The sequence below is a fragment of the Hyperolius riggenbachi genome, chromosome 9 (assembly GCF_040937935.1).
Source record: "Hyperolius riggenbachi isolate aHypRig1 chromosome 9, aHypRig1.pri, whole genome shotgun sequence".
Classification (NCBI taxonomy): Eukaryota; Metazoa; Chordata; class Amphibia; order Anura; family Hyperoliidae; genus Hyperolius; species Hyperolius riggenbachi.
Genome location: NC_090654.1, coordinates 93,980,254 through 93,993,332, shown reverse-complemented (window position 1 = coordinate 93,993,332; position 13,079 = coordinate 93,980,254). Strand labels below are relative to the sequence as shown.

The 13,079-nt window shown below is 50.1% G+C and overlaps 1 protein-coding gene across 2 annotated transcripts in view; it reads right to left on the bottom strand.

Annotated features, from left to right (window-relative positions):
• Window positions 1-691: 691 nt before the first annotated feature.
• The window catches only part of HJV (hemojuvelin BMP co-receptor), an 87,228-nt gene continuing 74,840 nt past the window's right edge, over window positions 692-13,079 (bottom strand). For both annotated transcript variants that reach the window (XM_068253215.1, XM_068253216.1), the window contains exon 4: window positions 692-3,265. In XM_068253215.1, the coding sequence (XP_068109316.1) occupies window positions 2,633-3,265 (633 nt within the window). In that variant the 3' untranslated portion in view covers window positions 692-2,632. The remainder of the gene's footprint in view (window positions 3,266-13,079) is intronic.

Genomic DNA, 13,079 nt, shown 5'->3' with positions numbered 1-13,079 from the left:
AAATTCTTCCTCTGTACCACGATGGTCGGAGCCATGCTTATGCGCTTTGAGTCCCATGGGAGAAAAGCGCTTTACAAATGTTATTTGTTGTTGTTGTTTAACTATGACTCTCTGGGACAGTCCAAATATCTCCGTATTGCAGAACTAGTAAAAAAGGCCCGCCCGTTAAAAAACGGGCGCTCGGTCACAGCCGCTACTCCCCCCCCCCCCCCCCGCAATGCGCGCACATACGCGTCCCGCTTGCTCGTTCCCCACCACTGTCTGAAGTATATGCACACAGGGAGCTGCTTGCTTGGCAGTTGTAAAAAAGCTGTTATTTCCCACAATGCAATGAGAACCTCTGTGAACCACACACAGCAAACTGTTAGATCCGGCCCTGTGTCCTAACTAATAAGTGTATGCTTGTATTAGTAGTGCGACCACTACTACGGTAACGCATGCACTACCATAGTAACAGTCGAACTACTGAAGTACTGCGTATACTAGCACATCTCGCGGTACTTCCACGCGTAACAACAGGTAATATTGCTATGCGCTGTGTGTGCACGGTAACATTGCCGCAGATTGATGAATCAACCACAAGGAGAGACACAGTTATACATGAGATTTTGAGGTTAAGTTGATGAGATTGTGAGGATTTGTTGAGGAACCCCAAAATGAGGGACGGCAATAAAGACAGGTTGAGGGTGTATTTCTTCATCTCTCCAAAAATAAATAAAGGTTTAATTTAATGCTGTGTTTATCATTCTTAGGCCCCTTTTCCCGGGACGGCTGCACTGCATGCTTGTCAAGCAGTTTAGCCTCTCATCTTCCAGCCGCCAGCGCCTACCAGCAGTGTTTGTGACCTCCGGGTTTTACACACGTGGTGGTGTTACCTGGTGGCAAAAAAAGCAAAATGGCAGGATGGCAGCAGCCACGCTCAGATGTAACTCCATAGGCTATTTGTATTTGTGAAATAAGGTTATCAATGGCAGCCTCCATGCTTCTCCAAATACAGGTTTTTTATTAATGCACTTAATGTTTTGTGTTGCTTTTTTTAAAATGGGATGAAGACTTCACATTTTAGACTGTATTCAGCTGTAAAAATAGATATGAGTGAAGGAGCCATAATAGATTGAGGAGAACCTGAAGTGGGAGAAGTATGGTGGCTGCCACCTGTTTCCCTCTTTAAAACATTCTACATTCCTTCCTGGCTTTCATGCTGACCTTTGAACTCAGTAGTTTCTCGCTCAGCCACCTGCCTCTAAAGTTTGGTCAGTGGGGTCAACATGAAGTGACCACACCTGATCTGCATACATCTAGATCAGTGAATCAGGAACTATAAGAGGCAGAGGATCAACACGATTGGACAATTACTATTTATTTAAAGTAAATCAGCAATGGAAGCTTCCATATTTCTGTCACTTCAGGTTCTTTTAAAAGAACTTTTCCAGGTAAAAGCATTCCATACTTATTTAACGCTGTACAAGGTAGCTATTATTAAGTTACTGTATTTACAACCTTCAGCTCATTATCAGCTCTCACAGGAAAGATAAGGACTATGTAGGGACTGAGCTGGACACAGAAGCCTGAGATACAGCCGGTTATAGGGGAGAAGCTGCCACAGATACTGAGGGAGGTGGAGTCACTGGTGGTGTAGCAGCAGGCAATGCAGAAATTGCGAACAGTGGTGTAACAATACCTCCCATGACTGGCCCTCTTCTGCAGTGTAATCACAATGGAGCAGTGTAATATTTATGTGCTTCATTGCTGCAATGGGTCCTCTCTTCCTATTGGCAGTGAGTCACTCTATGCTTCAATCATGCATATCTGCAACTCTTGATCACATGACATGTATGAGGAGCCTGTTATGTAGCATAGAGCGAGTGGCTGTTAGGAGGAAGAGCAGGCCCGACACAGCACTGGAGCAGGTATATAATACACTTCTCTATTCACTGCTTCGGGAGGTGTGTGTGTGACTCGCCACAAGCAGGAGAGTGTGAGTGAGGGGGACTAAAGGTGTGTGTGACCCACCAGAAATGGGGGGGGGGGGGGGGGGGGGGAAGGGGCGACATGACAAACTTGCTTGGGGACCAAGGTGTTTGTTGTTACGCCCCTAGTTGCAACTTCACCAGGGCCCGTGAACTTGAGGGGCCAACATGAGGCTCTCCCACAGTTGCTACAATAGCTCTTTATTGGTGCTGTGGTGAAAATGGTCATCTCTATATGTTCTTTGAATAATGGTAATCATAGTGGTAACAACCCCTTCCTCTTTCTCTGTTTACACCTCTCAAAAGGTGGCTGTGCTTGGTGGTCTGGGCCATGCAATTATTATACATACTGGCCTGGGACCAAGAAGAAAGGGAGGGTGCCAGTGTACAATTGGTACTGGGGACAGTGGCTCTGTAGCTATGCTATTGGTTCTCATGCAGATAATTCTCTGCCAACCAGTCCATCTCAGGGAAGCCTATCACAGATATCACCTAAATCCCACCTTAAAAGTGGAAGGAGTTTAACGCTTTCCTGGATAGCCTCTTAAGGCAATGAGTCAAATTTTGCGAACCATCAGACTCCATCACACTTCTATGGGATTGCTGTACATTCACATTCATGACTGGTCTGTGTGGATCCAGTTTTTTTTTTATATGGATCCTCAATTCAGCCACACCAGATTTCCAGTGACAATGGCAAGAAACAACAGCAGAAAAAGACCAGCAATAGATAATTGAGGCCCAGTCTGCCCGCTACTGAATATATGCAATGTACCGGGCTCTGGGTGGAAATCCCTGGCATCTTCCAAAGCATGGTAAGCCGCATCTGTCAAATTGCCATTCCCAGATGCCATCAAGTCAAACACACAAGACTGAAAGTAAACATCTTCTATGGTCAGTTTCTTTCTACAGAGGGATCTGGCACTCTCCAGGTTCATGGATGTTGTGCCATCAAGGTCTTTAGTTCTAGAAATCCACTGGCTGGATGGGCAACCGCCAACACAAAGCTGTAGGTCCTGCTCCTCTGGGAAGGCCTGTGAGATCTCCTCAGCCATTCGCAAGGAGAACGACAACTGGCCATCCAGCTGTCGTATACGGATAGTGGTGCCGATATATGCTGCCTGGATCTCAATGTATTTCCCAAGTTCCCTCTCGTGGATAGTCAGGCTGCTTCCACCTGCTCTCCGGCCCCCATTCACAGAGCCATCGTCAAAGGCTGCCGGCATGTTCCCCACTTCTGCCTGGTACACCTTCTGGTCAATGCACTGCTTCATATTCTTGAAGATAATTGTGATCTGTGGGAAAATGAAAGATATTATGTTAAACAAACACAGTGTTATGGTATTAAATTTATTAAGTTAAAGCTCAGTAATCATGTAACAATAATACAATTTTCCTGGTTATGTAGGTATAGCTTTTTATAAATGTATATAGTAACTACTGGTATGTCTGTCCTGAGCTTCAGTGGGAATCAGAATCTAATGTCTCTACCATCAGGTGCGTATCTGGATAACGGAGCCTATGGCAAACACTGAAATTGTGGTTGGGTTGTCCCTAGATACCAGAATTAAGCTGCTAGGTTAGTCAAATATCATAGTTTAATATGCCCTTGGCAGAGCTGGGACAAGGTCCTCCAGCACCCAAGGCTGAGACACCAAAGTGCGCTCCTCCATTCCTCCCACCCCAGCCGTCACACACTGATTGCTATTAGACTAAGAGGCGCCCCAGGGCCCCCAACCCCCCAACACGTTAATCTCTGGTTATCTGGCTTGCAGTCACTGCCATTTATCCCCTTTTCTTATTTCTCACAGCTTCAAACACAACAGGGGAATGATAGCTGAGTGAGTTGTGCGCCCCCTGCTACACTGTAAAAACCAGAGCTGTAAACATAAGAAGAACCGATACTTACCCTCTGCTTCCTCCTGCAGCATAAACATGTGTGAGTCCCTCGCCATCCTCCCGTGGTCTGCCGTTCAGCCTTGATCAGCCCCGGTAATAGGCTCAGTCAGGATTAGTCTGGGCTACTGTGCATGCGCAGTAGCCCAGACTGACGCGGCTGAGCCAATTACTGGGGCTGATCACGGCTGAACGGCAGACCACGGGAGGATGGCGAGGGACTCACACATGTTTATGCTGCAGGAGGAAGCAGAGGGTAAGTATCGGTTCTTCTTATATGTACAGCTCTGGTTTCCTTTAAAGGGGAACTTCAGCCTAAACAAACATACTATCATTAAGTTACATTAGTTATGTTAATTAGACTAGATAGGTAATATAATTTTTTACCCACCCTGTTTTAAAAGAACAGGCAAATGTTTGTGATTCATGGGGGCTGCCATCTTTGTCATGGGGCAGCCATCTTTTTAGTTGAAAGGAGGTGACAAGGAGCAGGAGACACAGTTCCAACTGTCCTGTGTCCTGATAACCCCTCCCAGTTGCACACGCTAGGCTTCAAATGTCAAATTCAAAATGTATTTAAAAAAATGTTTGCACCAAAACAGCAGAACGAGAGCAACAACATCAGAAATCCCATCATGCTTTGCACAGCATCTGGGGAAAAATGCCTGGGCAGTTTTCTTCTGTGCAGCTAAAAATGAGGCTTGGATAAGAGAAACAAAGTTCTGATGCTGTGAAACTGTTAAAGAAACACCAGGCCTTTTCAGTGCTGCTGAGTTGATTTTTAGTCCGGAGGTTCACTTTAAGTAGCCATGTGCCTCACAAATAAATAAATTGTCACATGATTCCAGATAAAAAAATCAAATATTTCCATGCCTCCAGATAATTTATGAAGTGGGTCATATGCCCCCCAATCAAAATGTTAAGTAGTCACACACCTCCAGGTAAAATAATCAAGTAGCCAGGTGCCTCACGATAAACAAATTAAATAGCCAGCTGTGTTAAGATAAAATAATTAAATAGCCAAGTGTGCCCTATATACATAAAATAACCCCTTTGGGACCAAGGATGTTACAGTTTGGCCCTGTGCTGCTGAATGGACGTAACTGTAGCATCCTTTGGTCCCTCTGCTGCTCACAGCTGAATTGGGAGATTCAGCTGTCATATGCCAGCTGACATCTCCCCTCACTGACCAGGAGTCATGGTGATTGGCTCCTGATCACATGAGCACTACGATCGCCGCACTAGGCGGATTCACTCACCTCTCCTGACGTTCCTTCAGTGATCGTCGCTCCCTCTTCACTCTGCCCAGCATCCAGACTCTAGTATCGGGTCCCAGCTTGATGACATCATCAAGTCGGGACCCGCTAGTGGCAGTGGGAGGCTGGATTCAGGGCAGAGCGGAGTGGAAGCGACGTTTGGCAGAGGAACACCAGGAGAGGTGAGTAATTGCTAGCTAACTATACTGGGGACACACTAAGCCTTGCTCATTCTACTGGGGATACCTATGCCTGGGTATCTATAATGGGGAAACCTAGCAATTTAAACCCCGGTCCAGAAGTGGTTAAGTAGCCATGTTCCCCAGTTATCAGAATTAATCTGATCTGAGGTCTGAGTGGTGGGGAGGCACAGGGTCAGGCATGGTGACACAGCACAAGGGCAGGTTTGGTGTCACAACTAGAGTTGGGCCGAACGGTTCGCCGGCGAACGTGGTTCGCGGAACGTAGGTGGTTCGCGTGCGGGTACCGCACGCGAACCTTTTGCGGAAGAAGTTCGGTTCGCCCCATAATGCACTGAGGGTCAACTTTGACCCTCTACATCACAGTCAGCAGGCCCAGTGTAGCCAATTAGGCTACACTAGCCCCTGGAGCCCCACCCCCCCTTATATAAGGCAGGCAGCGGCGGCCATTACGGCCACTCGTGTGCCTGCATTAGTGAGAGTAGGGCGAGCTGCTGCAGTCTCTCATATAGGGAAAGATTAGTTAGGCTTAACTTCTTCCTGGCTGCATACCTGTTCTGTTCAGTGAGCCCTCAGCCCACTGCATACCTGTACTGTGATCCTGCCACTGCATACCTGTTCAGTGATCCTGCCACTGCATACCTATTCTGTTCAGTGAGCCCTCAGCCCACTGCATACCTGTACTGTGATCCTGCCACTCCATACCTGTTCAGTGATCCTGCCACTGCATACCTGTTCTGTTCAGTGAGCCCTCAGCCCACTGCATACCTGTACTGTGATCCTGCCACTCCATACCTGTTCAGTGATCCTGCCACTGCATACCTGTTCAGTGATCCTGCCACTGCATACCTGTTCTGTGAACCCGCCACTGTATACCTGTTCTGTTCAGTGGACCCGCCACTGTATACCTGTTCTGTGAACCCGCCACTGTATACCTGTTCTGTTCAGTGGACCCGCCACTGTATACCTGTTCTGTTCAGTGGACCCGCCACTGTATACCTGTTCTGTTCAGTGGACCCGCCACTGTATACCTGTTCAGTGAACCCGCCACTGCATACCTGTTGTGTTCAGTGAACCTGCCACTGCATACCTGTTGTGTTCAGTGAACCTGCCACTGCATACCTGTTCTGTGAACCCGCCACTGTATACCTGTTCTGTTCAGTGGACCCGCCACTGTATACCTGTTCAGTGAACCCGCCACTGTATACCTGTTCTGTTCAGTGGACCCGCCACTGTATACCTGTTTAGTGAACACGCCACTGCATACCTATTGTGTTCAGTGATCCTGCCACTGCATACCTGTTCTGTGAACCCGCCACTGTATACCTGTTCTGTTCAGTGGACCCGCCACTGTATACCTGTTCTGTGAACCCGCCACTGTATACCTGTTCTGTTCAGTGGACCCGCCACTGTATACCTGTTCTGTTCAGTGGACCCGCCACTGTATACCTGTTCTGTTCAGTGGACCCGCCACTGTATACCTGTTTAGTGAACACGCCACTGCATACCTATTGTGTTCAGTGATCCTGCCACTGCATACCTGTTCTGTGAACCCGCCACTGTATACCTGTTCTGTTCAGTGGACCCGCCACTGTATACCTGTTCTGTGAACCTGCCACTGTATACCTGTTCTGTTCAGTGGACCCGCCACTGTATACCTGTTCTGTTCAGTGGACCCGCCACTGTATACCTGTTCTGTTCAGTGGACCCGCCACTGTATACCTGTTCTGTTCAGTGGACCCGCCACTGTATACCTGTTCTGTGAACCCGCCACTGTATACCTGTTCTGTTCAGTGGACCCGCCACTGTATACCTGTTTAGTGAACACGCCACTGCATACCTATTGTGTTCAGTGATCCTGCCACTGCATACCTGTTCTGTGAACCCGCCACTGTATACCTGTTCTGTTCAGTGGACCCGCCACTGTATACCTGTTCTGTTCAGTGGACCCGCCACTGTATACCTGTTCTGTTCAGTGGACCCGCCACTGTATACCTGTTCTGTTCAGTGGACCCGCCACCGTATACCTGTTCTGTTCAGTGGACCCGCCACTGTATACCTGTTTAGTGAACACGCCACTGCATACCTATTGTGTTCAGTGATCCTGCCACTGCATACCTGTTCTGTGAACCCGCCACTGTATACCTGTTCTGTTCAGTGTACCCGCCACTGTATACCTGTTCTGTGAACCCGCCACTGTATACCTGTTCTGTTCAGTGGACCCGCCACTGTATACCTGTTCTGTTCAGTGGACCCGCCACTGTATACCTGTTCTGTGAACCCGCCACTGTATACCTGTTCTGTTCAGTGGACCCGCCACTGTATACCTGTTTAGTGAACACGCCACTGCATACCTATTGTGTTCAGTGATCCTGCCACTGCATACCTGTTCTGTGAACCCGCCACTGTATACCTGTTCTGTTCAGTGGACCCGCCACTGTATACCTGTTCTGTTCAGTGGACCCGCCACTGTATACCTGTTCTGTTCAGTGGACCCGCCACTGTATACCTGTTCTGTTCAGTGGACCCGCCACTGTATACCTGTTCTGTTCAGTGGACCCGCCACTGTATACCTGTTTAGTGAACACGCCACTGCATACCTATTGTGTTCAGTGATCCTGCCACTGCATACCTGTTCTGTGAACCCGCCACTGTATACCTGTTCTGTTCAGTGGACCCGCCACTGTATACCTGTTCTGTTCAGTGGACCCGCCACTGTATACCTGTTCTGTTCAGTGGACCCGCCACTGTATACCTGTTCTGTTCAGTGGACCCGCCACTGTATACCTGTTCTGTTCAGTGGACCCGCCACTGTATACCTGTTTAGTGAACACGCCACTGCATACCTATTGTGTTCAGTGATCCTGCCACTGCATACCTGTTCTGTGAACCCGCCACTGTATACCTGTTCTGTTCAGTGGACCCGCCACTGTATACCTGTTCTGTGAACCCGCCACTGTATACCTGTTCTGTTCAGTGGACCCGCCACTGTATACCTGTTCTGTTCAGTGGACCCGCCACTGTATACCTGTTCTGTTCAGTGGACCCGCCACTGTATACCTGTTCTGTTCAGTGGACCCGCCACTGTATACCTGTTCTGTGAACCCGCCACTGTATACCTGTTCTGTTCAGTGGACCCGCCACTGTATACCTGTTTAGTGAACACGCCACTGCATACCTATTGTGTTCAGTGATCCTGCCACTGCATACCTGTTCTGTGAACCCGCCACTGTATACCTGTTCTGTTCAGTGAACCCACCGCATCAGTGCGCATACCTGTGCAGTTAAGTGAACCCACCTACCTACGTGAGTGCACGCAGTGTGATATACCACTCCGTGCATACCCAATATGGACAAAACAGGTAGAGGAAGAGGAAGAGGTAGTGGCAGAGGCAGAGGAAGGCCACCCGGCAGGTCTGCGCGAGGTCGTGTAAATGTAATTTCGTGTGGACCTGGCCCACAGTACAGTGCTCGGAAGAAGGCACGTCCCATCACCTCCCAAGATTGTCAGGACGTGGTTGAGTATTTAGCGACACAGAACACCTCATCTTGCTCAGCCACCAGCGCTACTACTAGCACCACTTCCGCTGCATTTGACACTTCGCAAGAATTATTTAGTGTTGAAATCACTGATGCACAGCCATTGTTGTTACAGCCAGATGAATTTTCACCAGCTAATATGTCTGAGTTACGCGGCAACACTATGGATGTAACGTGTCAGGAGGATGAAGGACCTACTGATGGTGCAAGTTTGGATTTGTCTGAGGCAAGCGAAGCTGGGCAGGATGACTACGATGATGACGGTAATAGGGATCCTCTGTATGTTCCCAATAGAGGAGATGAAGAGGGGGACAGTTCAGAGGGGGAGTCAGAGAATAGTAGGAGGAGAGAAGTTGCTGAAAGAAGCTGGGGCAGCTCTTCGTCAGAAACAGCTGGTGGCAGAGTCCGGCACCATGTATCGCCACCTATGTACAGCCAGCCAACTTGCCCTTCAGCATCAGCTGCTGAGGTCCCCATAGTGCCCACATCCCAGGGTGGCTCAGCGGTGTGGAAATTTTTTAATGTGTGTGCCTCAGATCGGACCAAAGCCATCTGTTCGCTCTGCCAACAAAAATTGAGCCGTGGAAAGGCCAACACTCACGTAGGGACAAGTGCCTTACGAAGGCACCTGGAGAAAAGGCACAAACAGCAATGGGATGGCCACCTGAGCAAAAGCAGCAGCAGCACACAAAAGAAAAGTCACCCTCCTTCTCCTCTTCCTCCTTCAGGTGCATCATCTGCTTCTGCCGCTTTCTCCTTTGCACCTTCACAGGCACCCTCCTCCACTCCGCCTCTGCCCTTGAGCGGTTCCTGCTCCTCTGCCCACAGCAGCAGTCAGGTGTCCGTGAAGGAAATGTTTGAGCGGAAGAAGCCACTTTTGGCCAGTCACCCCCTTGCCCGGCGTCTGACAGCTGGCGTGGCGGAACTGTTAGCTCGCCAGCTGTTACCATACCGGCTGGTGGACTCTGAGGCCTTCCGTAAATTTGTGGCCATCGGAACACCGCAGTGGAAGATGCCAGGCCGCACTTATTTTTCGAGAAAGGCCATACCCCAACTGCACCGTGAAGTTGAGAGGCAAGTGGTGTCATCTCTTGCGAAGAGCGTTGGGTCAAGGGTATACCTGACCACGGATGGCTGGTCTGCCAAGCACGGGCAGGGCCGCTAAATTACCTACACAGCCCATTGGGTGAACCTGGTGGTGAACGATGGCAAGCAGAAAGCGGCGGACCAAATTGTGACACCTCCACGGCTTGCAGGCAGGCCTCCTGCCACCTCCTCTCCTCCTGCTACATGCTCTTCGCTGTCCTCCTCCTCCTCCTTGGCTGAGTGGCAGTTCTCCTCTCCAGCTACACAGCCCCAGCTCCGCAGGGCCTATGCTGCATGCCAGGTACGACGGTGTCACGCCATCTTAGACATGGCTTGTCTCAAAGCGGAGAGTCACACTGGAGCAGCTCTCCTGGCTGCTCTTAAGAAACAGGTGGATGAGTGGCTGACCCCGCACCACCTGGAGATAGGCAACGTGGTGTGCGACAACGGCAGCAATCTGCTTGCCGCTTTGCATATGGGGAAGCTGACACACATACCCTGCATGGCACATGTCATGAATCTAGTGGTTCAAAGATTTGTGGCAAAGTACCCTGGCTTAGCGGATGTCCTGAAGCAGGCCAGGAAGTTCTGTGGGCATTTGAGGCGCTCTTACACAGCCATGGCACGATTTGCAGAAATTCAGCGTAAAAACAACATGCCGGTGAGACGCCTCATTTGCGATAGCCCCACTCGCTGGAACTCGACCCTGCTCATGTTCTCCCGCCTGCTAGAACAGAAGAAAGACGTCACCCAGTACCTCTACAACTGGAGTAGAACGAAACAGTCTGGGAAGATGGGGATGTTCTGGCCCGACAACTGGACACTGATGAAAAATGCATGCAGGCTCATGCGGCCGTTTGAGGAGGTGACCAACCTGGTGAGCCGCAGTGAGGGCACCATCAGCGACTTAATTCCCTACGCGTACTTCTTGGAGCGTGCTGTGCGTAGAGTGGCGGATGAAGCTGCGAATGAGCGTGACCAGGAACCGTTACGGCAGGAACAGGCATGGGACCAATTTTCATCAGACCCAGCTGTTTCCTCGACACCTGCGGCAGCACAGAGGGGGGAGGAGGAGGAAGAAGAGAGGTCGTGTGCAGAAGACGAGTCAGACTCAGAGGATGATGAGCAAGGTGTTTCTTTGGGGGAGGAGGAGGAGGAGGGGACAGCGGCAGGAGAACAACCGCAGCAGGCGTCGCAGGGGGCTTGTGCTGCTCAACCTTCCCGTGGTATTGTTCGCGGCTGGGGGGAGGAGGTTGACTTACCTGACGTCACTGAGGAAGAGCAAGAGGATATGGAGGGTACTGGATCCGACTTTGTGCAGATGTCGTCTTTTATGCTGTCCTGCCTGTTGAGGGACCCCCGTATAAAAAACCTCAAGGGGAATGAGCTGTACTGGGTGGCCACACTACTAGACCCTCGGTACAGGCACAAAGTGGCGGACCTGTTACCAACTCACCAGAAGGTGGAAAGGATGCAGCACATGCAGAACCAGCTGTCAACTATGCTTTACAATGCCTTTAAGGGTGATGTGACGGCACAACGCCAGCAAGGTACCACTGCCACTAATCCTCCTCCCGTGTCCACGCAGTCAAAGACAGGACGCTCCAGCGATCTCATGGTGATGTCGGACATGCGGACGTTCTTTAGTCCAACGCCTCGCCGTAGCCCTTCCGGATCCACCCTCCACCAACGCCTCGACCGGCAGGTAGCCGACTACCTGGCCTTAAGTGTGGATGTAGACACTGCTGTGAACAGCGATGAGGAACCCTTGAACTACTGGGTGCGCAGGCTTGACCTGTGGCCAGAGCTGTCCCAATTTGCCATCCAACTTCTCTCCTGCCCTGCCGCAAGCGTCCTCTCAGAAAGGACCTTCAGCGCAGCTGGAGGCATTGTCACAGAGAAGAGAAGTCGCCTAAGTCACAAAAGTGTTAAGTACCTCACCTTTATCAAAATGAATGAGGCATGGATCCCGGAGGGCTGCTGCCCGCCCCAAGACTAAGTCAGTCCCCGCACACACAGCATCTCTGCCTGCACGCCGTGTGACTGGCTGCCTGGCCTGCCCCAAAAAGACTAAGTCGCTCCCAGTCCCTCCACACAGCATGTCTGCCTGCAGGCCGCTTCACTACCTTCTCCGCCACCACCAACAGGGTCCGGGACTCCAGGCGGATTGCTGAATTTTTTAGGCCGCTGCTAGCAGCGGCCGCTGTAATAATTTTTATGGTGCGTGTACATGACTGCCTAATTTTTCTGGCTGCACTGAGGGCAGCTGCAACAACAAAAGAAAAGGCATGTACATGCGCCCATTCCCCTTCGTGATCATTACCTTGCCGTGGTGAAGGGGCTTGCGTATCACAATGAAGCAATGACCGGCGCCTAGATGAGTGTCTCGGGGGGCACACAAAAGATAATAAGGTCGTTGCTTCATTGTGGTCAGACCAAATTTGATCAGCTGGACAGTCACTGTTCTGTCATTCAGCTACATCAGCCAGGCCGACCATATGGGCTGTAAAGCCACCAAAACCTGCACTCTCGCCATGGTGCGCACCAGTCCAGCACGGCCGTCACTAGTACAAACAGCTGTTTGCGGTGCGTTACACGGTGAGTTTGGTGTGTCAGTGTGAAGCAGTACCTTAATTACACTACCTGATTGATGTATACACATGCAAGATGTTTTAAAGCACTTTAGGCCTGTCATTTAGCATTCAATGTGATTTCTGCCCTTAAAACGCTGCTTTGCGTCAAATCCAGATTTTTCCCGGGGACTTTTGGCGTGTATCCCACTCCGCCATGCCCCCCTCCAGGTGTTAGACCCCTTGAAACATCTTTTTCATCACTTTTGTGGCCAGCATAATTTTTTTTTTTTTTCAAAGTTCGCATCCCCATTGAAGTCTATTGCGGTTCGCGAACTTTAACGCGAACCGAACGTTCCGCGAAAGTTCGCGAACCCGGTTCGCGAACCTAAAATCGGAGGTTCGGCCCAACTCTAGTCACAACACAGGGACACGCATGGTGTGGTGGCGCCCATGGCGCAAGCCATGTCTGTACCCCTCTAGATGCCAAATTGGTGGGAGGCCAATTAACTTGTCAATATGTTTTTGAGATGTAGGAGGAAACACATCGAAACATGAGAA